At 32.2% G+C, this 27781-nt stretch overlaps 1 protein-coding gene across 1 annotated transcript; it reads left to right on the plus strand.

Annotated features, from left to right (window-relative positions):
- The first annotated feature begins 17 nt into the window (after positions 1–17).
- LOC129221568 (DNA-directed RNA polymerase II subunit RPB11-a) lies at positions 18–27781 on the plus strand. Its single transcript, XM_054856074.1, has 5 exons — positions 18–78; positions 143–296; positions 8097–8186; positions 21779–21953; positions 27591–27781. Exons 2-5 carry the CDS (start codon positions 244–246, stop codon positions 27624–27626), a joined length of 354 nt encoding a protein of 117 aa, XP_054712049.1. The 5' UTR covers positions 18–78; positions 143–243; the 3' UTR covers positions 27627–27781.

A 27781-nucleotide genomic window follows, 5' to 3' on the forward strand; every position in this document is an offset into this window, starting at 1 on the left:
ATCGCCAATAGTGTAAGAAGAAGAAGCAGTTCTATCGGCAAGCACAAACAAACAAGAAAATAAGAAAATTTTCCGCGAAACTGGTGCACCCACTGTGTTAGAGTGAAGCATATACCTCAAAATAGAGAAGAAGAAGAAGAAGAACTGGTGCATTTTGATTGTATTTTGTAGTGTAGAATAGTTCACATAAGAAATTTTAAAATCAACTAAAACTTGTTCAAGTTCATCGGATCATTCTAAACCATGAATGCGCCTCCAGCATTTGAATCATTTTTGCTGTTCGAAGGAGAAAAAAAGTAATGTTGTTTTTGATGTCTTGTATAACGAATCCTCTCTTGCAGGCCCGCAATTTGGGGATTAAGAAAGAACAATTGATGCCTTTTTGGAACATAATTTTGTGCAATATGTGTGCATTTTATAATAGTATGTATCATATTTACTTAAGATCAAGATTGAGAAGAGTACTAGTGCCCAGTGGCTAGTAGGAACAATTAGGCGAAGTCTCCACGTTTTTTGCTGACAAAAAAAGAAAAAAATAGTTTGAATTTTGACCTTTTGAATTCAAATTATGTTTTTCGCAATCAGGAGTGTGTGTGTGTATATGTAGGCATATGTGTTTATGTATGTGGGAGAGGGTATGTGTGTTTGTGTCTGCAGGTATGAGTGTGTGTATGAGATTTTATGTGGTGGGGAATGTGTATGTGTGTGTAGGCATATGTGTTTGTTTCTGTGTGCAGGCATGAGTGTGTGGGTAGTTGTGTGTAAGTGTGTGTAGGTGTCTGTATGTATGCGTGTGTATGTATGTGTTTGAGTGTGTGTATGTGTAGGTGTATGTATTTGTGTGTGCGTGTGTGTGTAGCATATGGATGCAATCTGGAGACGGTTTTCGCTATAGGAGCAGCATTGTGAAGAGCCGGTCGACGGTGATGCTGCAGAGGGTGCTGGCGGGAAAATAGAATGATAGCACATCAAAACAGTCAAGTGAGAACAATAAGCATTAAAAAGCAATATTAGAAAGAAATAGAGACGTACCGAGTAGCACTTTGGCCGAGTACCGAGTACTCGGCCGAGTACCGAGTTACCGAGTACTCGGCATTTCACTACTCTGCCGAGTTAACAAGTACTAATTATGTTTTAAGAAGAACCACTGACACACATGTGATCGATTTTGAACTTATTGGAATAGTAGAATAGACCTCTTTTCCATATAAAAGTTTTTAAAACTAAATTCCTGCTGAAATTTAATTACGCATTATTTAAAAAATTTTGTTTATGTCAAAAATTTTACAAAAAAATTATTTTTAAAATTAAAAATAAATAAATAAAAGGTGTGATTGATCAAGTTGGAATTAAGACAAACTATACCAATCTATTTTAGTTCTAGTCCACCAAACATAAATAGTTTTGAAAAGCAAATGTGCAGGAACACTGCACACACGTGTTTCTGCATTGCAAGGAACGTCTTTATCAGTGCATAAAATGTGAGCTAAAGAATGTTAAGACATTCGACAAAAAAAACCACTTTTGTCGGATGCCTTTAAATCTACAAGCTCACATTTTGTGCATTGAAAAAGGAATTTCCTGTAATGCCAAAACATGTGTCTGCAGTGTTCCTGCACTATGATTTTAACGTTGTTTTATTTCCCTTTTTTTTAAGCAAGGGAATTTTTTTATTTCTTATAACTAATTTTTGTTTGTAGCAAAAATCTATTTTTTATGTAAAAGTTCCATGTTTTCTATACTTACCTTTTTTGCATAATTTTTAATAAATAAGTTTTATTAACTTTGGGGACATTAAAATAAAGATTTATTCCATTTAAGCATTAAAAACTTCATTATTCTCAAAATTTAAAATTGACTTGTAAGTGATTGCAGAATATTGAATATGCTTTTCCTTTTTTATAAATTTTAATATCTGTCTTGGACAATATTAAATTTTTTGCAACTACTCGGTATTGGCCGAGTATCTGATCAAAATTTGGCCGAGTACCGAGTATTCGGCAAATTGGCCGAGTATGCCGAGTACCAAGTAGTTACCGAGTACTCGGTACGTTTCTAGAAAGAAGAAAATGAAGCAATAACTTATAACTGTTATTTCTCACTGCTATATTCACCGGCTATTTTAAATACTAAATATCAGTTGAAAATCTTAGTTAAAATAATTATTCTGGGAAAAACAATTATTACTTTATGGGCAGTTCTCAAAAGGTGGGAACAAAAAAGTTAAATTTGAGCAATTTCAAAAATTTTCGAATTTGACATCAATTTTGATTTTATTCTATAGTATGCATACCTAGAACACAATATATGAACATGAAAAGACAGCAGGTATTTGTAAAAATTGTTAATTAGCAAATTAAATCAGCAATCTGTAGGTAACAGATTTTGGACATTGCTTTCCTGTAGGTAACGGATTTTGGACATCATCATAACGTAAGTTTCATTATTTTTGACAATTGTTAATCTGATTTTTAACTTTTCCAATGAAAATTTTATTTATTACTTTTTAAATTTTGCAATTTAATAATAAAGAGGATATTAATGAAATACTTGAATGGCTATACATGCTGCTCCTTACATTTAATAAAGTTTTGGAATGATTTTGAAGAAATTGATGCAAAGTTAAAAAAAAGCTTCAAATTAAAAATAATACAATTGTAAAAAGTGACATCAGTTTTAATAATGAATATTTTTTCTAATGTCATAAGAATTAAAATGATGTCTAAAAAAATTATTGAAGAAAGAAATTCGTATTTCTATTTGGAGATCGTTAAATTATGTTTCCAAAAGAAAGAAGAGAAAAAGAATTCTAAAATAATAAAAGCGGAAAAAAAAAAAATTGCTAGCGCAGGTGATAAAGTCGCCAAAAGTGGTACAGCTGACGATAAACTACATTTGTCAGACTGGAATTCCCCTCTGGTAACCTTTAGCGTATCGTATACTGTGTTGTCGCCAGCGGAAGTTTGCTTGGCGATGTTAGCGCAAAATGGCTTTCGTTCGATCATAGAAAGCCATGTTACTACTGTAATTTATGCATTGTTCAATGTGTAACGTATTAATTATGCAAAATACCAATGGATTAAAAAAGATAACATTATAATAACCTTTTTTATTGAGGTTAGAAGACAGTGGATCATCAAAAATTATGAATAAATGGACAGAATTATCGGCATCAAGATCGTAACGCCATTTGGACGTCTCACATGTATGTTTAAGAAAAATCATTTTTCTTCTAAGATACTGCATAAAAGCTTATGAAAACACTTTTAAACAATTAAAAATTGATTCTGAGGATCGATAAATACCTTTAAAACAAAAACATCATATACTTAGTTCTCAAATAATAGCATTTTAAAGATCGCAACTTTTGGACATACATCAAATTTCAAAGTTACGTTTTTTTTAAATCGTTGACAAAGTAAGTAATCTATCTTTATTTTTGTTATCTGTGTAAAATATTAACAAAAAGTTATTCAGTGTAAGATTCATACCTTTAATTTTTTTTTGAAACGTATGGAAATAATTAAAAAAAAATTTTTTTTAATGGTACATTTGCTCAGTTAACGTTTTGGTATGTCCAAAATTGTGCCTTTTAGCAAAGAAAATATTTTTTTAAGGGCATTTGAAGAGCATTTTTTCCATAATTTATGTCAATTCTTGTCTCTATACAGTATTATAGTTTAACTCAAAAATTTTTGAGTTAATTAAAATGAAAGTTATTTGGTGTTGAAGCTTCAAAGTTGAGGTCTGTGTTTGTTCCCACCTTTTGAGAACTGCCCTTATTCAACATTCTAAAATTTCCAATGGACTCAAGTTAAGATCGGCGTTGAATATGACAGTTAGAATTATGCTTCATTTCATGCAATATACACTTAAGAATCTTTATTTATCAATGCAGGGGAATATATGGGCAGTTCTCAAAAGGTGGGAACAAACACAGACTTCAACTTTGAAGCTTCAACACCAAATAACTTTCATTTTAATTAACTCTAAAATTTTTGAGGTAAATTATAATGCTGTATAGAGACAAGAATTGACATAAATTATGGAAAAAAAGCTCTTCAAATGCCCTTAAAAAAATATTTTCTTTGCTAAAAGGCACAATTTTGGACATACCAAAACGTTAACTGAGCAAATGTACCATTAAAAAAAATTTTTTTTTAATTATTTCCATACGTTTCAAAAAAAAATTAAAGGTATGAATCTTACACTGAATAACTTTTTGTTAATATTTTACACAGATAACAAAAATAAAGATAGATTATTTACTTTGTAAACGATTTTAAAAAAACGTAACTTTGAAATTTGATGTATGTCCAAAAGTTGCGATCTTTAAAATGCTATTATTTGAGAACTAAGTATATGATGTTTTCGTTTTAAAGGTATTTATCGATCCTCAGAATCAATTTTTAATTGTTTAAAAGTGTTTTCATAAGCTTTTATGCAGTATCTTAGAAGAAAAATGATTTTTCTTAAACATACATGTGAGATGTCCAAATGGCGTAACGATCTTGATGCCGATAATTCTGTCCGTTTATTCATAATTTTTGATGATCCACTGTCTTCTAACCTCAATAAAAAAGGTTATTATAATGTTATCTTCTTTAATCCATTGGTATTTTGCATAATTAATACGTTACACATTGAACAATGCATAAATTACAGTAGTAACATGGCTTTCTATGATCGAACGAAAGCCATTTTGCGCTAACATCGCCAAGCAAACTTCCGCTGGCGACAACACAGTATACGATACGCTCAAGGTTACCAGAGGGGGATTCCAGTTTAACAAATGTAGTTAATCGTCAGCTGCACCAGTTTTGGCGACGTTATCACCTGCGCTAGCAATTTTTTTTCCCACCGCTTTTATTATTTTAGAATTTTTTTTTTCTCTTTCTTTTAAACATACTTTAACGATCTCGAAATAGAAATACAAATTTCTTTTTTCAATAATTTTTTTAGACATCGTTTTAATTCTTATGACATTAGAAAAAATATTCGTTATTAAAACTGATGTCATTTTTTACATTCTTTCTTAAAGAATATTTTGTTTATTTTTCCTTTAAAAATATATATGTCGTATTTATTTGTTTCTATTTTTATTCCTTATTTGTCTCAATAAATCAAACTACAAGTTTGTATAATTATTTCCATGAAGCTTTTTTCTACCTTTCATCAACTTCTTCAAAATCATTCCAAAACTTTATTATATGTAAAGAGCAGTATGTATAGCCATTCAAGTACTTCATTAATATCCTCTTTATCATTAAATTGCAAAATTCAAAAAGTAGTAAATAAAATTTTCATTGGGAAAGTTAAAAATCAGATTAACAGTTGTCAAAAATGGTGAAACTTACATTATGATGATGTCCAAAATCCGTTACCTACATGACAACAATGTCCAAAATCTGTTACCTGCAGATTGCTGATTTAATTTGCTAATTAACAATTTTTACAAATACCTGCTGTCTTTTCATGTTCATATTTTGTGTTCTAGGTATGCATACTATAGAATAAAAGAAAAATTGATATCAAATTCGAAAGTTTTTGAAATTGCTCAAAGTTAACTTTTTTGTTCCCACCTTTTGAGAACTGCCCATATAATAATTAATGTTTTTGGTAAAACGTTTTTGAAATAAGATAAATAAAGGACAAAATAGTTTCATAATTAATCTCAAATCCCTATGAGAAAAAAAAAGTAACTAAGAACTTAGGTTATGAAATCTTTGCCATCTTTTCTCACTTCATTATTTTTTTAATTAAGTCCATAACAGTGGATAGCTTGTTCGAAGTCTTTTGGGATCGCATTTCCTGACTCTCTTTTTCCCCTCCTCGTCGTCTACCATGCTTTGCATTTTATTTTCATTAATTAATTGTTGTTGAAAATGTGTGTGTGTGTTATTCAATTTAATTGTCGAATGCGATTTTTTTTTTTTTTTGTAGTGGCAAAGACAAAAAAATTTTTATAGAATAGTGGAGATGTTTGATGTATTATGCATAGTGATGTGGATTGGGTAAATACCCAGTGGATAGGTAAATATTTTTTGGATATTTTCCTGGGTATTTACCCAAAGCCTGGGTAAATACCCAAAAACTGGATATTTTACAAAAAATGCAAAAAGTGAATGGGAATTTGTTTTTTAAATCTATATATATAAAAATGAATGATTGTCTGTATGTCATCCATGAACTCAAAAACTACCCGGCAGATTTGGCTGAAACTTTCACCGTTTGTTATTTTTGGTACTGGGAATGTTTATAGACCAGTTCGCAAAAAATCCGATCGATAGTTCCTTTTTTATTCCAATTTAAGTCACAATCCATTGGATAAATACGAATAAAATTATCGGCTTCAGAAATTAATTTGCGTGAAAGATCTCATTGATAAGAAGTTAGCTGTTGCCATTTTTCTTGAGTTTGAACAAATAAATTCTTTCTTTATTGTTTTATGGCTTTTCATGCAACGGGGGGATTTAAAACTTTTTCTATTTGATATTTTTAGTGATTGATTGATCTTACAAATTGCGTGAGTACAAAATTTGAGTATAGTCATGGCTTGACTTGATACCTGGACCGATTATTATGAAAATTGCTATATATATGTATTTTTCCACGGAGAAGGTGCATTATGTGCTCATTGAAGCCACTCGCAACCAGGTGGCACTGCAGAGTAGCAACTTCTGCCCCGTTCAACCGATTGTCATGAAAATCAGTATAATGATGTATTTTTTTGTTGGAGTAGCAACGCGCGTCGGGTACAGCTAGTCTAAATATGAAATAATTGGTAAAACTGATTCATACATATGTATTACAACAGTTTATAATATTTTTTATTGAAAGACTTGATGAAATTATGAAAGAAACATATCGTGAACCAAAGAATCTTTCTTTTCAATGGCATAATTGGAGAAGTATAAGCAATTCAATGATGAACTTCAGGATTTTAAAATCACAATCTAGGTTAGTCATATCCAAAATGAAAAATTAAAAAAGGAAGCATGACTGTTTGGAAGAAAAAACTGAGAAGTTATTAAGACTATGATGTTATTTATTTATTTTATTGCTGTTAAGACAAATATAGAAACATTTTTCACATTAATAAGCAAAAAAAAAAAAAAAATCAAAATATTATTTTCTGTTGCTCATTTGCATTTGCTCCTCGGTACTTCGTGGTGAAAATTTATTCAAACTATTTTTAATGCACGCAATTAGTGATGTAGGGTGGGAAAGTTAATATTTTTTTTGGGTATTCGAAGGCTTGGTAAGACCCCTAGTAATTGCGCATTTCGCAAAAAAAATTTAGGTAGTATCAAAAAATGATTTATCAATTTAATATGTAATATTGATCTTTAAACTTTATATTTTTCACACAACACACAAAAGAGAATAATGTAGTTACAATGTTTGATAGTATTTATCACTAAATTATAACTAATGTTGTTTGAGTTCTGCAGTCCAACGTGCCTCAACAGGCAGACCAACATGCCCCACCCGTGGGGCACGTTGGTCCACTTTACAAGGTTCGGTTAAAAAATTAATATAAAAGAAGTTTATCAATTCTGAATTTCTAAAAAAATCCATGGTGTTGAGAAGTGTTTATTGAAACTAATTGTAGAAAACCGAACTGTTCATTAAATTTTTTGACGAGATAAAAAATAATAAGTAAAAAAACGTACCAACCTGCCCCACCTCCCCTTGCTGTTTGTAAAACCTATGTCGGGCTGTATAAAAACTGTAAACAAGCTGTAAGACCACAATGAACTCTCGGCTAAGTAAGATAACAAAATATGATACAAAACTGAAAATGGAATTTTTGTTTTATCGCAACATTTTGGGATGAAATCATCAAAGCAGTTTAAAAGTAATATCCTTCAGGGAGATTCTCAACATTAAAGCTGTTGAAACTTATTATAAAAACTTGAAGGAAGATGGATAAGGGATGCAATTTCTTGATTTAATGTGGTTTGGAAAGATATTCGGCACCGAGATGACCAAAGTATTGAAGCTCTGTATATTTCTTAGTGTTTAATTATTTTGGTGAAGTCTTTCCGATGTCATTGCTTACGTTTTTTTAACATATGGGGTTTTCATTTCAGGATAACAATTGAGAAAGATACGAAAGTACCAAATGCTGCTATCTTCACTGTTAACAAAGAGGATCACACTCTTGGAAATATGATTAAAAAGTATGCTGTTTGTTATTCTTTTTTGAAAAAAATTAATCATGGTATGTTTTGTGCAAAAGTCATCTTTGTTGTCCCCATTTTGACTTTTCAATATGACAACTAGTTAGGAAATTTAAGTATTAAAAGAAATGTTTACCTTCTATCTCCCCATGTGAACAGAATTGTGTGCAATGGAAAGCCTTTTATGAAGCAATTCATTTATAATTGTAATTGTATTGTATGTAGTGATGTAAAATACCCGGATATTTATTTGTGAACAGGTGCACCCTGAACAAAAATTTTTGTTGAGGAGAAATTCCCAAGTTACCGAAAGAAAGTCCAAAGTTGGTTACCTAATAATAAAATGCAAGCCTGCCCACACTTTTACATCTGACAAGAAGAGACATTGGGCTAAATTTTTTTTACATACATATTGATTGATGTAAAATTGCAATGCTGTCTCAAATTTTCCAAATAATCAGACATAAAGTGTTAAACTTTTTGTCAGGTCACAGTCACCTTCTTGTGACCACTGTGTTTGTAAGGGAAAATGCACTAACACAAAATATCTGTATTTACATCTATGGTGTCTACAACTGTTTTACCTGAGGGCCGCAGCTCATACTAAGATGAATGTTGCAAGGCAGAGCATACAACATTAAAATATATTTTAATATTTTTTAGAAATTTTCCAGAAGGATTTTAGCTCATACTAAGATGACTCTTGCAAGCTAGAACAGATAGCATTAAAATATATTTTTATATTAGGAAGGAAAACTCGGAAAAATAAAAGGTATGATAAACAAAAATTTTTTGTCATGACTACATGCTTATTTTATTAACATGGAGTATTCATTTATGGGAACCAATTTTACTGAATACAGTCGCCTCTCGACCACTCGGAAGTCCCAAGGTACTTGCTAAAACCTTCAAGTAATCGGTAAATTGAATTATCGGAAGTTCCTATCCCAGTCTTTTCAAGAATAATTTTTATTTTCTTTTCCAGAAATTGTACATAACGTAACACTTACAGTGTTTATATAAAATTAGTTATTAGTTCTACATAGAACTATGTTTACATGCATTACATTTTATTAAGATACTTGGAAAAGGAAATGATTTTTGACTGCTTACATTTTACTTGTTGCATCTTAAAAAGTCATCAGTTAATAAACACAATTCAACATATCCACATTTTTGGAATTTTCCTGATACTGAGTAAAATATTTGCAAAATCTTCATCAGAATCTGCTCAAGCACACACTACATAAACAGTTTGCACAAATGCTTCATAGAACAAGGATACACATACACAGTTGCATTTTCTTCAGCATTCAAAAAATCATTCATTTCGGCCCATTTTACATCAACAATAAAGCAGATATCAGCTGCCTATAATTCCTACATTTCAAAATGCTGTTTGTCCTATATTTTCTTTTTTTCAGTCAATTGTAGGCATTAAAAAAAATCTAAATTTGTCCGAAATCTTCTTTTAAAGACGAGAATCGACCATCCTGATTTCCGAATCATCGCAGAAGCAAAGCAGAGAGCAAACATTGAAAGTTACTTTAAAAGCCTTGCTTAAATAAAAACAAATGTTTTACTTGTTAACAAACACAAGATGGCGACAGTTTTTAAATAATTGATTTTCCAATCCTTTTCCAACAACTAAAATCACATGAAATACTTAGATAACTATCTATTACGATTTGTCTTTCTTATTGTTGCATTAGTAAAGCTAGTTTTACTCATACACACAAAAGAAAAAAAAAATCAGCCGCTTGGTAGACCTCAAGATTCAGAAAGTTTTCAAGTGGCCAATGACCACTAGACTCAAAAAACTTGGTGGCCACCAGTTTTACTAAGTTTCGAAATCAGCGCTCTAGTATGAGAATGGGGGGGAGAGGGTTTAAATTTGTGTTTTTATTTGAAATTCTTGATGGGAACTAACAAATATGAAAGTGATGTTAAAGGAATGCTAAAAAGAAAGATAAATTATATTAATCAAGGAAATATAAGAGGCATTGGGTGAAGTTTAGGAGCTACTGAAGCAAATGGTTCATTCCACCCATTTTAAAGTTTCATAAGAAAAAAAAATCATTAAACTAAAAATAAAGTAGTATACACAATACCATGATCACACAGTGAAAATAAAGAGTCCCCCCCCCCAAAAAAAAAATGAATTGCTTTAAAATCTTTCTGTAAAATATTGTAAATTCTGTGGCAGTAAAAATCAACATGCACTTCTTGGGTAACTAGCTTAATGAAAAGAATTAATTTAAAGAAAATTCGCACGAAAGGAATAGGAAAATTATAGATAAACATATATTTGAATTTCTTCAATAATTAGGATTTTTGAGCAATCACGATTGCTTATTGTTCTCACTTGACTATGTTTGACATTCCTTTGATTTTTCCCACCGCCACCCTCTGCGCCATCACCGTCGACGGGCTCCTCACGATGCTGTACCTCTAGCGAAAGCCGTCTCCATATTCCATCCATGTCCTACACACACGCGCATACATACACAACTACACACACACAAACACATACACACACGCGCATACATACACAACTACACACACACAAACACATACAGGTGCATACACCTACACAGACATACACAAACACATACACACATGCATACATACAGACACCCACACATACACACAACTACCCACACATTCATGCCTGCACACAGACACAAAAACATATGCCTACACATACATACACCCCCCCCCCCCCCCACAGACACAAACATACATGCCTAGACACACATAACCAGTACACACAAACGCATACCCCCACACACAAACACACACGCCTACATACACACACTCGTGATTGCGAGAAACATAATTTGAATTCAAGATGTCAAAATTAATTTTTTATTTTTTGGCATTAAAATAATGAACTACAAACCCGCTTCAAGAACTTCTCCAGTAACATACCATTTGGCATTTACCAAGAAAATCTTTCCAAAAAAAAATTCTTTTTGCATTATTTGAACTAAGAGTATGACGAAACAGGGCGACTACATTCCATACGCAGCCGCCATGTTAGGATAATTATGAAGGGATAGTGATCTAAGGACTGGCTGTTTGGCTTATATTAATTGGCTCATATTATAATTAATCTGAAATATAGTCTAAAATATAATGATTTCTTCATGAAATCATGATTATAGTATGCTAATTACTTGAAAAACAATGAGTAAAGACAAAGGAGCAAATGATCTGATCTTGTGCAAATGAAGGATTCCTTCTTCACTGCATTCTTGTTTATTTTACATGGCCTGACTTGCGTAAGGGGAACATTCAAGCAAATGTAAAATAACCAACATACAGGCAGGCAGCGAGAAAGAACATGCAGCTTTGTAAAATAAACAACATTCAATCGGCGTACGGTCTATCGGTGAATTCTACTGTAAATATTCAGTTCAATGCGTTGGTGTTAGGGAAAAAAATAATCACAGATAATCCGTGGCAGCATAAGATCCGCACCTCAAACTTTGCCTTTTTTAATAGATAATCCGCGAATTATACGCTGGAAAATACTAGATTGACTTACTTTCAGAATTACTCTCCTCATTTACGTCGTTTATCGCTTACATCTTTGTCTACAAAAAATGAAGTAATTTTTTGAGTTTAACAATTATTATCAGAGTTTTCTCTCTTTCTTTGCTCACCATTATTCTTTCTTTTAATGCATCAATGTAAAAAAAAAATTTAATTCTTTCCCATGAAATAAATGAATTCCACAAAACGGAGGCGTGAGGCAGAATCTAAATTAGAAAGTTACGATGTGTAAACATCAAATGAATGATTCACAGGATGTGACGTCAGTGCTTGAGGGGATGGATGACGCAATCTCCTGCTGAGAAAGGATAGATAGAATATTCTAGAAGCTTCCAGGCGGATCTTGATATAGGATATAAGAGAAGGAATTGAGGCTGAATCACTTCTGCTCGCGTTTTTCATCCCTTCGGCTGTAGATAGCAGTTCTTTGACGAACGCTCGCTTATTGAAGCGGCTTCCAGAACTTAGCAAAGGAAATGGCTATTCGTTTTTGCCATGAGTGTTAGGGAATTAAATTTTTTGAAACATATTTAGGGAACTTAAGTTAGTTGCATGCTGTTGAAACATATTATGATTATTTTACTCAGTGGTTGGAAGTAGTGCGCTACAAGTAGTGACGCTACTGTAGTAACTACATTTTTGAGTAGTTTGTAGTGTAGCGCACTACTCTTTAAAAAAAGTAGTGTAGTGAGTAGTTAACTACAAAAAAATAGTAGTTTGTAGCGATTTCTGCAAACTACTTTCAAATAAACTGAAAAAAAAAATCAATGTTCAAACGAATTTGACTAGCGCAAATTTTACACAAGTACATCAGCAGATGCAATGAGAAATAAGACGAATAAAAATACAAGCTAACCTCAGGTATTTCATTTTGACGCCATACCTGCTATCTGTTCGACGCCTTTAGTTTGTTTGCCGTCGTAATTTTTATATTTCACCAATATTTACATTGAAAAAAGCACGTATTTTCGTGAAAATGAAGATATCGGTGATTTCAGGAGTTGAAAATTTGGTGAATTTAAAATATGAACTGACCGAAGATTTAAAAACAAAAATATTTTAGCGAGGCTTAAATTTTTAACAGTATTCACCAAATAAAAAGAAGCTACTGAAACTGTTATAGAAAAGGATGAAATTGAACTGTTCTGGAGGACTTACAACAAATGCGAGCATTACAGTGTATGAGAGTATGATAACGGACATTTTTCTTAGTGTCTTCTGGTGAGCTAATTTATCAATCTTTTTTTTGTTCAATCCTCTTACGGTGTGTTTGTGTATTAGGGTGTCCTGCCCCCCAAAAAAATCGAAAGTTGATTTTTCAAGTTGCACACTTTCTTATATTTTATTCTTTTACGTCAAAAAAAAAAAAAAAAATCATATAATTTGAACAACGGCAACAAGTGCCGATTATGTCTGAAAGTGTGAACCAGCACTTGTGTAGTACTAGGTCAAATTAAAATAAAATGTTTTTCTTAGAAACTCAAAATTTATGTTGATAAAACGTTGCTCCTATACCCCACATATGCACCACAAAAATATTTATTCAAAATAAAAGTCATTTAGATATCCCACACGTGGCCTAACATTTATAATTTTCTTCAAAAAATTAAGTTTTTGATACTTATTTTCAGATATGTAAGATTTTACGAAATTATCAAGCTGAAAAATATAAACAGTAAAGTAGAAAAGTAGGGAATTAGCGTTAAATAGAAAATTTTGTTTTCCTGCAATTTTTGCGTCTCCCACATAGTACTCAAAAATATGGATTTTTTTCAGGTTGAGTTAAATTTTTCATTTAAAATATATTATTTTTTTATTATTCGTTTGTAATTGTTGATCTGTAAATGTGCTTGCAAGTAATTTTTGAACTTGATATTCTATTTAAATTTATATGTTAATTTTTGAAAGATAACTGAAAAAAAAATCAATTTTTTAAATAAAATTATAAATTTTAGGTCAAGTGTGGCATATCTAAATGTTTTTTAATTTGAATAAATGTTCTTGTGGTACATGTGGGGTGTTGGGTATAGGGGCAACGTTTTATCAACATAAATTTCGAGTTTCTAAAAAAAGATTTTTTTTTTCGATTAAGCCTAGCATACAAGTGCTGTTTTGCACTTTCAGGTGCAAGTCGACACGGGTTGCCGTTGTGCAAATTATATGAAACTTTTTAACCGACTTCAAAAAAGGAGGTTATGATTTTGTATTTCGGCTTTTTATGTATGTTTTCGAATTATTCCAACACTACTGGGCCGATTTGAAAAAAAAGTTTTTTTGTTTGGAAGGGTATACTTCTCAGATGGTCCCATTGTAACTTGGTCTGGATCTGATAAGGGGTCCCGGAGAAATGCAAGAAACTTTAAATTTCATACGTCACGGTCATGTGATTTTGCTGTGATTGGTGTATTTTCACACCTAAGGTTTTGGCTTTCTCTTGAACGATATTTAATTCTCGCGGCACATGTATGATTGATTTTCGCAACACTTCGCTGCCTGCTAATTTATTATTATAGGTGTTACTAATGTATTTATTACTGCGTAGCAAAGCAGTAAATTAAATATATTTTGTTGCTTTAATAGTTGAAACAATTACCTTAATATTTTATTTACTAATAAATAATTTTATTTAGGCACTAAACTATAATGTTCTTTAATATTCCAGTTTTTAAATATATTTAGTGTTCAATTGCGGGTGAATTGAATACAGACCACCCCTCCCTCATGATTTAATTTATATTCTTTAATTATATACATTACAACTGTGTATGATTTCTGAAGTTTGACCAATATTCTAGATTTACTATTTCATGATGCTGCCAGTTCAATTTGAAATTAGGGTTATATTAATTAGCAGGCTTCAAAAAAAAAAAAAAAAAAAGGAGGAGGAGATTCTGAACTCGTTGGATTTGTTTTTCCTTTGTACAATGTTCCATAAATACTCGAAGACACCTGTACTCAGGGGCGTGCACAGGGAGAGGAGAGGGACACCTGTTGGCCCGGGCCCGAGCCTAAAGGGGGCCCAATATTTTTATAACTACGGGTGAAATATAGGGTTAACAATGGAGAGGGGTCCGGAAAAGTCATTTATGATGGGCTCCAAAATTTCTATGCATGCCCCTGCCTGTACCGATAAGGAAAATTCTTTTTTTGTTTGAAACGTTTACTTCCTCGGCGGTCTATTGGTCATCAAGTTCAGGTTTGATGAAGTTGAGGGAACTCTTCAAATATCATACTAACTCACATTTAAATCGATTTGTACTTTATTAACTTCGTATATCGTCTCACTTAGTGAACCGGTTTTTATGCTTTTTTTTTTTTTTTTTGTTTAGTGGTGGTTTTGTTTAGGGGTGATTTAACTTAGGTTCCAAATCTTTGATTTACCCTATTTGTTCTTTAGGGAAAAGTTAAGGGTAAAACAATAAATTTCATGCAATTTCCCTCACAAACGATTAAATATAAAACTCATTGATAAACAAAAGCCATAAAACAAAGGTATATACTTTCTTTATGTATAGTTAAAGAAAGTGCTAAAAAAATATATTATTAGGAGTAATGCTAATGAAAATTTTGAATTAAGGATTATCTGAAGCAAACATAAAATTCATTCTAGTGGAATTTTTAAACTTCATCTATAGTGGGGCCATGTGAGGAAACATGCGACTTTTATCACGAGTTACATGACACGTATTGTGAAACATAAATTACAATTTACAATATTACAATTCTAAAATTTACAATTTTACAAATTTAAACTTAAAGCGATTTTGTTTATTTATTTTTTTTTAGTGACTCGTGCATTTGCTTTTGGAAAGCAAACTTTGATAAAGTTGAACAACTAATGATGAAGACAATTTTTTTTGTAATTAGTTACGCATTTGCAAAAGCCTTTCTACGCAGTCGTCGAAAGTCTCCGAGACGCTCGCCATGTTATTTACACCACTAACAAGCAAAAAATAAATTAATTTTAAATAATAAAAAAAAATACCCAGGAACTAAACAGCAAAAAATAACTGATTACACTTACATTCTATTTCTTACTCAAACATAGAAATGAAATTTATTTTACAATTCCAGTACCAAAATCAACTGAACTAAGCACCGAATTATAAAATAAGCACTGATTTAATTTGCTATACGATGAATCATTTTAAACACCTTACTAGTTATATACGATCTCTTAATTTTTAATAACCTTTTGAAATCGAGGCCTCCTATGAACTACTACCTAACGTAACTGAGTAGGTTTAGTTTTAAAGACTAATTTCGCGTATAGTTAAATTAGTGTTTAATTCATAATTCGGTGAGCTGTCAGTTGCGTTATATAATTGTTTATAGGCGGCCCCGACTTCAAAAGGTTATTAAAAATTAAGAGATCGTATATAACTAGTTAGGTATTTAAAATAATTCATCGTATAGCAATTTAAATCAGTGTTTATTTTATAATTCGGTGTTTAGTTCAGTTGATTTTTGTACTGGAATTTCATTTAATTAAAATAAATTTCATTTCTATGTTTGAGTAAGAAATAGAATGTAAGTGTAATCAGTTATTTTTTGCTTTTTAGTTCCTGCGTATTTTTTGAAGGTGGTTTTTTTTTTTTTTGAATTTAAAAGTAATTTATTTTCACGATTGTTTTTACACAAGAGGAAAAATACAAGAGTGAATGCAGTTTGAAAAATTGACTTTCATTTTTTGAGGGACAACCTATTTTGTATGCTTTGTATTTACTTATTTTTTGGAAAGTAGTGAAGTAGCGACTACATTTCAGAAGTAGTTTCTAGTTGCTACATTTTAAAAAAAGTAGTTGTTGTTGTAGTGAACTACATTTGTAACAAAGTAGTTGTAGTTCGTTGCAAAAAAAATGTAGTTTTTCCAACCACTGATTTTACTATTTACAGAAGTTATATAATTTACAGTTGTTAATTATTATACTGTTCAATGAAATTAGTTTTAATTGACTTCTGTTACTTCAATCTTTGATGAAACTTACACATAAGATAAGAAGGCATCTACTAACCTGTGGAGTTGACTCTATTTTTAGAATTATGAGAGTTTAGCTCGCGTGTTAGGCTAACAGAAACGTTGTGAGGGACACAAATAGGTACTAACTCCAAGGTTTACTGTCGTGGCTAAACATTGTCCACTCGTATTTCCGGGTCAAAAAACAATCTTTCCCTGATCCCCTCCTCCGCTCCAGCGTCTTTCCTAGTGTTGAGAGGAGATCTTTGGAGGAGAGTGTTGAGACGAAATGCGAGCTTTTGGCTCCCACTCCCCCCCCCCCCCCCCTCAGTGCGGAGAGGAATTGAAACTATGTTTCTACCCTCCCTCAGCTACTCCAGTTAGTCCTCTTTTTTTTTTCACAGTTTCGTATTTGAAAAATAGTTATAACTAAGTTCGGTCAATTTTTTCCCTGTGATATCTTTTCACAGAAGGAGTGTAAAGAAACAATTTTCTTACGAGTCAAATGATGAGCCAATTCACGATCCAGAAAGAAATTATCGCATACATTTTTTCCACACTCTTTTTGATCAAGCTATTATGTCCACTGATGATGGACATAATAGCTTGATCAAAAAGATGTGTCTATGATTATGTGTATGGCTTCAAAGCTGTCGTAGACAGCCTTTGAAACTTCGACAGCCTTATCTGTATAGAGTAGGTCCACTGGGTCTTCTAAGCCGATGTTAAAAAGTTTGGCCTGGATTTCCGGACAGCTGAAGATGTGTTGACCAGACAGTAGGATGTTATCTGGGCAATGAGGATAAAAGTTGGTGTAACTACGCTGTCCGTCCGCAGAAATCCTCATCCGCTTTAAGTGATTTGTCCTAAGTGTGGTTATAGTAGTCGTTATGGCTCTGTCACAGTTCAAATCCGGAATGGAGTTTCTTTTAGCTTGTTGACCAATTAGCCTTCGGCCAGCAACAGCGTTGGCGTCAGCGATGGTTAGGGAGTTGGATGGCTAAGGAGAATTACGGGATGCCTTTGCGAGCTCATCGGCCTCCTCGTTACCAAAAATATTTACCTGAGCCGGCATCCATTGTAAAATGCAGGATCTTTGGGCAACAATGACTTTGTTTGTGAGCTCAATGATCTGATGGCTAAATTGACATTTGCCCTTCTGGATTGCCTGCAATGCTGATCTGCAATCAGAGAAAATGATGATGGAACTCTGGTTCTCTCTAGAAAGATAAATCTCCAGAGTGCTTTTCATGGCGACGAGTTTGCATGTGTAGTTCGAGGCTATTTTCCCAATAGAAATACTGTGGCATTCCTGCACTCCGTCTGGTCGGATGAAAAAGACTCCCGCTCCTCCTCTATCCAGATTAGAGTTGGAGAGCCATCTGTGTAGGTGATCGTCAGATCTTAAGTTGAGGTCATGACTTTTTCACTGGTGTGGTTGCCTTTTTCTTTGATTATTGCTGTGGGTCCTTTCTTGGTGCAATGCTGCAAGAGATTTAAATAAATTTTAGCTTGGGGGAGAGGGCACAAGATGTTGTAAAGCTCTTTAGAAATTTTGAAAGTCTCATATTTGAGGTTGATATCATTCCTTATATCATGATCAAATTTGAGGGTTGAGGATCTCTTCAGCCTGCACTTTCCACTCCACGCACCAAAGGTTCTACTTGAGATATGGCGATCAGCAAGGGTTTGGATTTTGTTGGTAAATTTAATGGTTGTTAATTTTCTTCTGCTTTACAAGGGGTCAAGGCCGCATTCCTTTTCAATTTTGATGTTATTTGTTGAAGAAACAGCGCCAGTGATGATTTTAGAGGCTCTGTATTGAACATTGTCAATCTTTAACAGTAGGCCTTGCCAATGCCCATATGGGTGCTGCGAATTCAAGAACAGGCCTGACGATAGAAGTCTAGGTATTCTTGACAGTTTTTGAACTTGATCCCCAGGAAGCACCACAAAATCTTTTGAGGATGTTAAGTTTGAGCTTCTATTTTTCCTGTCTATTGAGAAAACACAAAAGTTTGTTTTGTCTGGATTAATTTTAAGCTTAAGATGTTTGGACTAGATTTCAATGCCCTTCATACAGATATTAAGTGCTCTTTGTGAGACTTTGAGATTTGAGTTGGTGTGCCAGACTGCAATATCATCGGCATAACAGGGAACGTTTATTTCTTTATTGATGTGGAAGTCTATTGTATTCATGTACAGAAGAAAAAGAAGAGGGCTAAGTACTGAGCCCTAAGGAACTCCAGCCCAGGTATGGTGAATGGTGGAGAAATCGCCATTAACCCTGACTTTAAAGCTTCTTTTCCTGAGAAAATCATTGATCCAGATTAGAGCATTTGAAGTAATGCCTGTTTTGTATAGGATGTTGATCAATTTGCCTCCAGGCTCTGTCAAAAGCAGCCGAGAGATCAAGTGCCATAGTAGTTTTCTTATGGAGTTTGTTTTGGAAGCCGTCAATAATCGATTGGCAGAGATAGAAAGCTGATCGACTATGCTGTGATTGGCTCTATATGCGGTCTGGTATAAGTGCAAAATATTGTTCTCAGTGATCCAATTCATCTAAGTGGCAGAAAGTTTTGCAGCTGTCTGCGACAAGCTTTTAGACCTTCATAATCTGTCTGCAAAATTTCGAGCGTAGTTTCAATAAAAATAAAAAAATAAATGAGTTTTTTTGAAATAAGGAAGGAGATGCCCCCCCCCCTTCCCAAAGACGATGGCACACTTCCCTAAATTCTTTGAAGCACTCCCCTCTCAAGAACGAGACTTCCCCCTGAACTGAGACCAAAATCTTTCTTAAATTACCACCCCCTAAAAGTTTCAATGGTGCAATCTGATGACCCCCACCCTGTCCTTGGTAGACACTTGACATTTGCAAACATGCGTTGGCTATTGAACAGGGGTCTGTCCAGGATTTTTCACAGAGTCCATTTTATTTGTGAAAAATCAAATAATTTTGCGTGGGAGGGGGGACTTAAAACAAAATGTCAAAGTGGGTGTTTTTGTGATATTTTTCTTTTTTCCATTAATAATATTTATTTTCATTAAATAATTGAAACAAAAAATAAAATTCTAGCTGTGGGTGAGCATTTAACTCTTGAAACTCTTAAAACTCTTCAGAATTTTGTTTAAAACTTCTAAATTTCGTGATTTCAATAAAAATATAAAAGGAGAATTTATTTGTTTACCTTTTAACAAAGCATACTAAACATCAAAAATTCGGTTTTCAAAGCAGATGCAAAGTGATCGCAATTCTCAAAGTAAAGGTTCCAAAAGTATAAAAACGGCTCATAAATGAATTAACTTTTTAAAAATTGTTTCAGAATTGCCTTTTAGAAGCCTATGATAAACCGATAATTAATATAGACACCAGGGTTGGCTTTCTGCCGGCAGAAACTAGTTTTTGCCATGCCAGTGGCAGAAACTGGTTATAACCGGTAAAAACCGGCAGAAACTGGCAAAAACTAAAAAGTGTCTTTAATAACTCAAGCAATTACTGAATGATATTCGTTTAAGTAAACTAAAAAAATTAACTTCATTTCATCATTTAAAAAAATAAACTATGCTAGTGACCTTGATTTAGTTCAAAAAGGGAACATTTCAATTGCAGATGCTTGTAATATTTGGATTAATCTAACAAAGGACGAAAATCACATGGATGCTTAGGAAAGAGGAGTGACTTACAGAATTAAAACAGGAATCAGATTGTAATGTGCTTGCTTATATGGTTCATCTCAATTGCTTGTGATTGAAATTATCGTGTACTTTAAGAAGAAAGTGCCAGAACTTTACTTGCCAATATTAACGTTGATTATAATAAAGCAAAGCTAATGTCACAGCTTTGCAAAACAAATTGGCCCCATTTCTCAAGACTTATTTGTCCCAGTCAAATTTTTATCACTACTCCAGTTACTACATAGTGGAGCAGTTTTAAAAAATATGCAATAGATGAAAGTTTCGCAAATATTGCTTGTTCCTTGATGCATTGCCTGCTAGCTCTTCTGTTGCAAAAAGTCTAAGGCTTCTCGTTTGTGCATATTAAATTGAGAAACTATTTAGATTTTTGAAATTTAGATTTTTCTTTTTTCAAAATAAATGTTTGTTTTCGGTAAATTTTGTTGCGTTTGTTTCTTTTCTTTCTTTTTTAAATTCACATAATAAAGCAATTTTATAATAAACTCAAAATAATTATCTATTTTTATGTGCTGGGGTTGATGCGGGTTGTAGTGTGTGATAATGAAATGTGTTATGTTTTAGGAGAGAATAAATAAATAACAAAAATTATTAATTATCGAATATTAAAACAAATTACGCACAGGGCCGCTAAAACTCTAAGCACGCCCCTGCAAAGTGCAACCACCTACTTGCGGGTTCTGGGTAAAGTGCAGTAAAATATAATTGTATTTACAAACAAAGAGTTATATATTGCACATTTATTGTAAAAAAAATTTTCATAACTGGAATCTAAAAGAAGAAATAACGCAATGTGCAAAATAAGCTGATAACATCAATTTTTGTTTAATTTCATGAACTTTTGCATCTTATGAGCGAACTAAAATCTGTAAAAGAACCTAAATATTTCCAAAAATATATGAAGAAAGTATTAAAAGGAAGCTGTAAGTTGTATTAGAACAAAAATTTTGAACATTTGGATTTTTATAAAAATATTTGAAAATTTACCCTTTTTTACCTTTTTTTTCCAAACTTTGCTGCCAATGCAATCTGAAGACATAAATATTAATTTTTTTCATTATTTTTATGTTTAGGGTGGCAATACACAACTTTTTTTGCTATTAGAAGTTTCTTTTCGAAAATTTCCTCTTTTCGGCCCACCCTAATATCTGTCCTTGGTATCATGCATGTTGGCGATACTACTGCATGGAAATATGCTCATATATTGGGAAATACCTTTTCTTTTTTCATTCTGTAATCATAAGTCAATTACATGACGAATAACCATTTAGACAACCAAATATTCATTGATATTACATTTTGTATGCCAAGCAGTGTTTATGAGGCTTGTGACTTTGAATGTTGATTGTATATTATTTTCATCTTGTCTTTTCCTTTGTTTCAGTCAGCTTTTGAAAGATCCAAATGTTCTCTTTGCTGGATACAAAGCACCTCATCCTCTGGAATATAAATTTCTTCTGAGAGTTCAGACTGTTATGGAGTATTCTCCCCAAGAAGCTTTTTCTAATGCTATTACTGACCTTATTAGTGAATTATCTCTTTTAGAAGAAAGATTTAAGGTAGTTTTTATTCTATTCTTGAAACTTAAGAAACTAATTATTGGTTGATTTTACAAAATAAAAAAATCATGATGCAATTTTTTAAATTTTTATAATAAGTTTACTCTATGTAAATAGTCATTTTGGAACCTCAGGGAGCAGGAGGGGGATTCTGTTTTGTTTAGAGTTGATAAATTTTGTTTATTAGCCAGGCTTGGCAAGTTTTTGACATTTCATTTTAATCAGTTTTAAGCAAGAGTTTACCATTATGTCAAAAAAAAACATAGAATTCAATTTCTTTCAAATGGTACAATATTTATCACTCTAAAAGGTGTTATAAAAGTGGATCTAGAAAAATCTACAAACTCACACAAACAAGAAAAAAAAAAATTAAACAAAATGCATTTTTGTCTCGCTATTTAACCAGTAGGTGGGAACATTGAGGCACAAATAAGTTTTGCATTAGCAAACTTTGAAATAATCTAAATTTGCCTGGAAAAATATGAATAATTGTAGTAGTTTGAAACTGTATTATCTTTGAAACTGGTTAATTCGCCATTTTTTGTTGAATTTTGGAATGTCTTGAACTCAAAGGGCTATTTTGATCTCATCTCTTTTCTGCTTGATTTTAAGAACTCTTTTTTTGGGGGGGGGGGGGGGATTTCCTCCTTTTTGCTCTTTGATACTCTCACCCCTATGATGTGAAATTTTAATATTTTATTCACTGATAATGGGATATGCCAGTCGATTGCACATCTCTCTGCTTTTTGAAAACAGTGATGCATTTGCATGTGTATACATATGTCTCATGTACTGTTGTCCCCCCCCCCTGGAAAACTTTTAAATGGTATACGTAAAGCTATCTAATCATTTCCCCGATAAGTCCTTAAAATTTTTTTAAGACTCCTTAAGTCCTTAATTTTTACTTTTAAAAATGAGTATGAACCCTGTAACAACGTGATGCCTAGACTAGTTTGAAGTGTTAACTTTCGATGGGTCAGTGTGATGATAATGGGATGTAATAACAATCACAAAATATATATTTAGTTGTCAATAACGAAGCCGCTACTTCCTTCTAAAGAAATTTGTCTTGTGGACAAGGAATTCACTTGCGTCAGCTCTAAAATTCGTTACTCGTGGAAAATTTGCGTTATAGCCATTTTGCGTAAGTTGAATCGCGTTGTAGCGGGTGTCGACTGTACTTTCATTTTACTGTAAATTTAAATAAACTTGAATGTATAAATGTAAATAAAAGCTTTTGATTGCTATCTTAGGTGATTGGGAATTGAATAACAGTGTTTAGTGATATTTTTTTTTTAATTTAAAAAGTCAGTTATTCCTTATGAAGTAATTAATGTACATTAGCAATGCTTTGAATCAGAAAAGTGTTTAACTGCAATTAACATATTACGTTAGATAGCAGATAGTTTCTTTTCAGACTATTGGTTTGTCTGTCATATCATACAGTGAAAAATGTCCAACATTTTGCTTTGCATAATGGGTATACAGGATAGTAGGGATGGTACATTACTTCATTTAAGAAAGAAAAGTGACTGATTAGTACTTTAAAGTAAAAACCTTTTTTTTTAATACTTCTATGTTTTGAAACATTTCAGAAAGTGATTGCTCACTATAAATCCCACGTATATGCCATACAACTGAAATATGTCTATTCATGAAAAAAGTATATGCAGCATGATTTAATACTGATACTATTTAAAAAGTAATGATGGGAAATTATTTTTGATACTACTTTCCTAGCTGGACGACTATTTTGCAGACTATTTGTCATTTAAGAGGCTACTAAAACGACTATTTTTAGGACCATAACTCAGTGGCAGTCCTGAATTTGTTTGAAGTAAATCCACCTTTAAGTTCAGAATTTATATTGACTTTTCAGTTTCCCCGTAGGTGTTAAGGGGATTTGAACTGTTCAAAATTGAAACGGAAAATTGTTCAAATCAAAAAAGTATTTTCTATGTCTGTCTTCATCAAAAGCTTTTTCCTACAAAGTTTGTTGAAGCAAATTCACCTTTAAGTTCAGAATTGCCTTGAATTTCCCCGTAGGCACTAATTGTTTAGTTTTTTTGAACTGTTCAAATTGAACGAAAAGTTGTTAAAATAAAAAAAATGAAATGTAGGAATGAGGTGTCCTTGCCAAATCTTTATTTCACACATTATTTCGGGGAAAGAAGGACCGACAGACATTTTTCCCCACCTCATACCCATCTGTTAAAATTTTAATTTTTTCGATACATATTTAATTATTTTATTATAATTGTTTTGTTTTTGTGATATTTTAAAGGTGCATTAAGCCTTCTTTAATGCTTTTTTCTGGTTTCTCTGACATTTACTGGGAAAGTAGGCTAAAAACTAGATACTTTAAAAAAAACATGTGTTTGAAGTAATTAGGAGGTGATAGATACACAATTTCATATAAATATATATTTTTCTCAACCTTAGTATAGTTTATAAGTAAAAGTGTCTCATTATGAGACACCATATTTTCTGTTTTTCTAAATAAATTCAACACATGTTGTTTTTTGTAATCATTCAACCCTCACTTGTGCTTTACGTACTGTTTATTATACACATATGAAATAAAACTCCCTCCATTTATATTTATAACATTGAATTGTATTTTATGTTTGTGTCTATGTTTTGAAACAAGGTGTATGAGCAATATTTTGATGGAAGAAGTAACTATTTGAATACAAGTCTTTGTCAAATGCATTTATGCAATTTGTTTTTGTATAAAATTATGTATATTTAAAAGAAAAAGTCTTAAGTTTAAAAAATGCCCCCCCCCCCTTTTTGTAAAACTTACAGGCAATTTTAATAAACTCATAATCACCCCTGTATTGGTATCTTTGTGTTAAATCGAACTATTCAAGCATGGGCGGATTTATGGGGGGGCAGAGGGGGCAATGCCCCCCCAGTTTTGGAAGGACTTTATGTAGTAACAACACATTTTCAATTTTTTTTTCTAAAAATCATTATTTTTTTTCTTCTTTGACTAGTTCAGAAGGGCATGGGTGGATTTATAGAAGGGGGCATAGGGGGCAATGCCCCCCAGTTTTGGAGAACTTAAAATAGTAACAACACATCTTCCCAAAATCTTAAAACAAAAAAATCATTATTTTTCTTTTTGAATAGTTCAATGAAAATGAAGGGAATAGGATGGAGAAAAGAAAAAAAAAACATTAAATACAAATAGTAAAACTTTCACTCGGGTGCTGAAAATATGCCTATATTCACTATTTTGAACTGAAAACCATTTGGGCAAGTGTATAAATGAAAATATAGGCTAAACGAGCTATGCATTCAGCTGCAACACTTATAATAATTGATGATTATTTTTAAATTAGAACCTAAAACAAAGGGAACCCCCTCCCCATTTGCGCTAATAATGTTTATTTTCAATTTGCGTGATTTCAAAAATTAGATATTTTGTGTTGTTACAGACAAAAGATTTTGGAGAACCTTCTGGAATTCACACGTTCTTATTGGTAAATTGTAAAAATATTTTAACCGTAAAAACTGAAGAATTTTCGTAAAAATTACAAAAATCTGTAGGTAAGAGTGAATTACATATAGGGCCGGATTTGCCTATAAGATAAACAAGCTATAGCTTCGGGCTACTGTTTGAAGTGGGTCCGTAACTCGCAAAAAAATTGCATGATTTGTTCCTTGAAAAATGGTAAGTGCTTGAAAAAACTAACTTTATTTTCAAGTGCTTGAAAACCTTGAATATTTGGAAACGTGTGGCTTACAAACCTCAAATTTTAAAAATTTCTAACAAATGCTAGGGGGATGAATGCCAAAATATGTCAAATTCAGCTCCTTGCTACATCCTGCATCAAAAGTGTAAAAATCATGGTTCTTTCGTTTGTAACATATTACTTGAAATAACTTTTTGTGACTCACATGTTTCATATCTTGCTATTTATTTAACCCCAAATGCAGTATTTTGGAAATTCTTCTGTATTGATTGCTTTTAACTTGCTTCTACTGCATATAGTTGATCTGTTTAGCCCAGAAAAAATGATACACTACATCTATTTCTTTTCGTTTTCTGCACTGCTTATAATTTTAAAAAAGCTTGTTGTAATGAGAGAATTCTTTTGTTTATTTTTTCTTTTAAACTTAAAATAGCTGTTTTTTTATATAAAGTTTGAATAATACTGTACAACTGTATAATCTAGTACTCAATTTCAGAGACTGGAAAGTGCAAATGAGGTGCCTTAAATTATTAAATCTTCTAAAATTCTTGAAAAGAATTGGCGAAGTATAGCCTACAGGGCTCTTGTGCCAAAACACCCAATCTAACCAACCAAACCTTGAAAATAATTAGACAAGTCTTTGAAACTCCTAAGCAAAGTGTGCTTCCATTTTATTTCTTATCAAGTGTATAAATTATGAATTGTTCTAATAAGTAGTATGTTACTCTCATGTTACATATTTTCTAAATCTGTACAGCATTTCTTTTAAAGTATTAACTTACATCACAAAGCACATTTAAATCATGAAACTTTTTTAAAAAAAATATTTGTCTATTTTTCCCCGAGATTTTTGTCTGTCCAATTAACCCTTATAAGGCTTCAGAATGCAGAATTTTGTATCCATTTTACAAAATTTCCTCCGGGGGAGAAGCCCCCGGACCCCTTAAAATTGAAGATTCTATATTCCACTTAAAAGGGAGCCCTGCGTCGCTCTCTTGATACCAGTCACCTCTCTTAAGGTCAATTAAAAAAGGACAACATGAAAACACACCATTAATAAAAAACACAAAAAAGGTAAAGCATGGCCTTATGCATCACCGGAGACAAACTAAAACATGGGGGAGGGGGCAAATTAAAATGCTGCTCACAAAAAGGAAAAAAAAAATCCTGCCCCCCCCCAAGAACTCAGTCCTAAATCCGCCTATGTATTCAAGTAAAAACAATATTTCCAAGCCTTATTAGGATCTTATTTGAAAACCTTATAGCTCATAATTAATATTGCTCATATGGATAATTTTCAACCTCAAGCTTTTTAAATGTTAAAATAAACTGACTAGTAATTGGTAATAAGGGATAAAAGAAAGAAGATGTACCCCCCCCCCCCCCCACCCGAATGCTGATGAATTCAATAGATGAATTAAAATGTTAAAATGTGTTTTAATTCTTTCTAATGAAAACTATTGATGAATTGTATGAGTTTTAGATGTAAATTGTAGTGATTAGATTTTCAATTTGCCTGGTTGGTACTTCTGTAAGAAATTGTATACATTATTACTTTTAGAATAGGCACATAAAAAATAAAGTGTTATTCATTAATTGCCAACAAGCAATATTGAAGTGAAAATGTTACTGTTATTTATTAGTTGCTGTGTGCGCACCAATGTAAAAATAATGCGAATTTAATGATCATGCTGCAATCCTTTGATGGTTTTTTTTTTTTGGTTTTCAATTGCCAGTCATGTATATAAGAACATTTCCTTGAATTATTTAAATATTACAATAAAACATTTTTTGAAGTTTTCAGTTTGTTTAAATGACTAATACTGAAAAAATGCATATTTTATACAGTAATAATGATCTCACATTTTTAAGCTACTTTTAGATTTATGTGTACAAATTTTCATTTGTGCATGACTTTTTTTTTTTTTAATCGTAGGAAGCTGTTAAAGAAAAACAGGAGGGATTGGATTAATTTTGTACATGTAATGGTCATCTCCAAAAGAAGTCATACATTATTTTAAAAGCAGTGAAAACAATGTAAATTTAAACTGACGGATTATTTTTGTGTATATAATAAAGTGTTAGTCTTTTCTTATTTGTAAAAAATATGATGAATAAAGATTTTTA

This window comes from Uloborus diversus, chromosome 1 (genome assembly GCF_026930045.1).
Source record: "Uloborus diversus isolate 005 chromosome 1, Udiv.v.3.1, whole genome shotgun sequence".
Taxonomy (NCBI): domain Eukaryota; kingdom Metazoa; phylum Arthropoda; class Arachnida; order Araneae; family Uloboridae; genus Uloborus; species Uloborus diversus.

Bases quoted from the DNA above. Each gene is read 5' to 3' on its own strand.
- LOC129221568 (XM_054856074.1), top strand. From the start codon at position 244: ATGAATGCGCCTCCAGCATTTGAATCATTTTTGCTGTTCGAAGGAGAA. The intron at 8,187-21,778 runs GTATGCTGTTTG...CCTTTGTTTCAG, and splicing joins CTTGGAAATATGATTAAAAA to TCAGCTTTTGAAAGATCCAA. The intron at 21,954-27,590 runs GTAGTTTTTATT...TTTTAATCGTAG, and splicing joins TTTTAGAAGAAAGATTTAAG to GAAGCTGTTAAAGAAAAACA.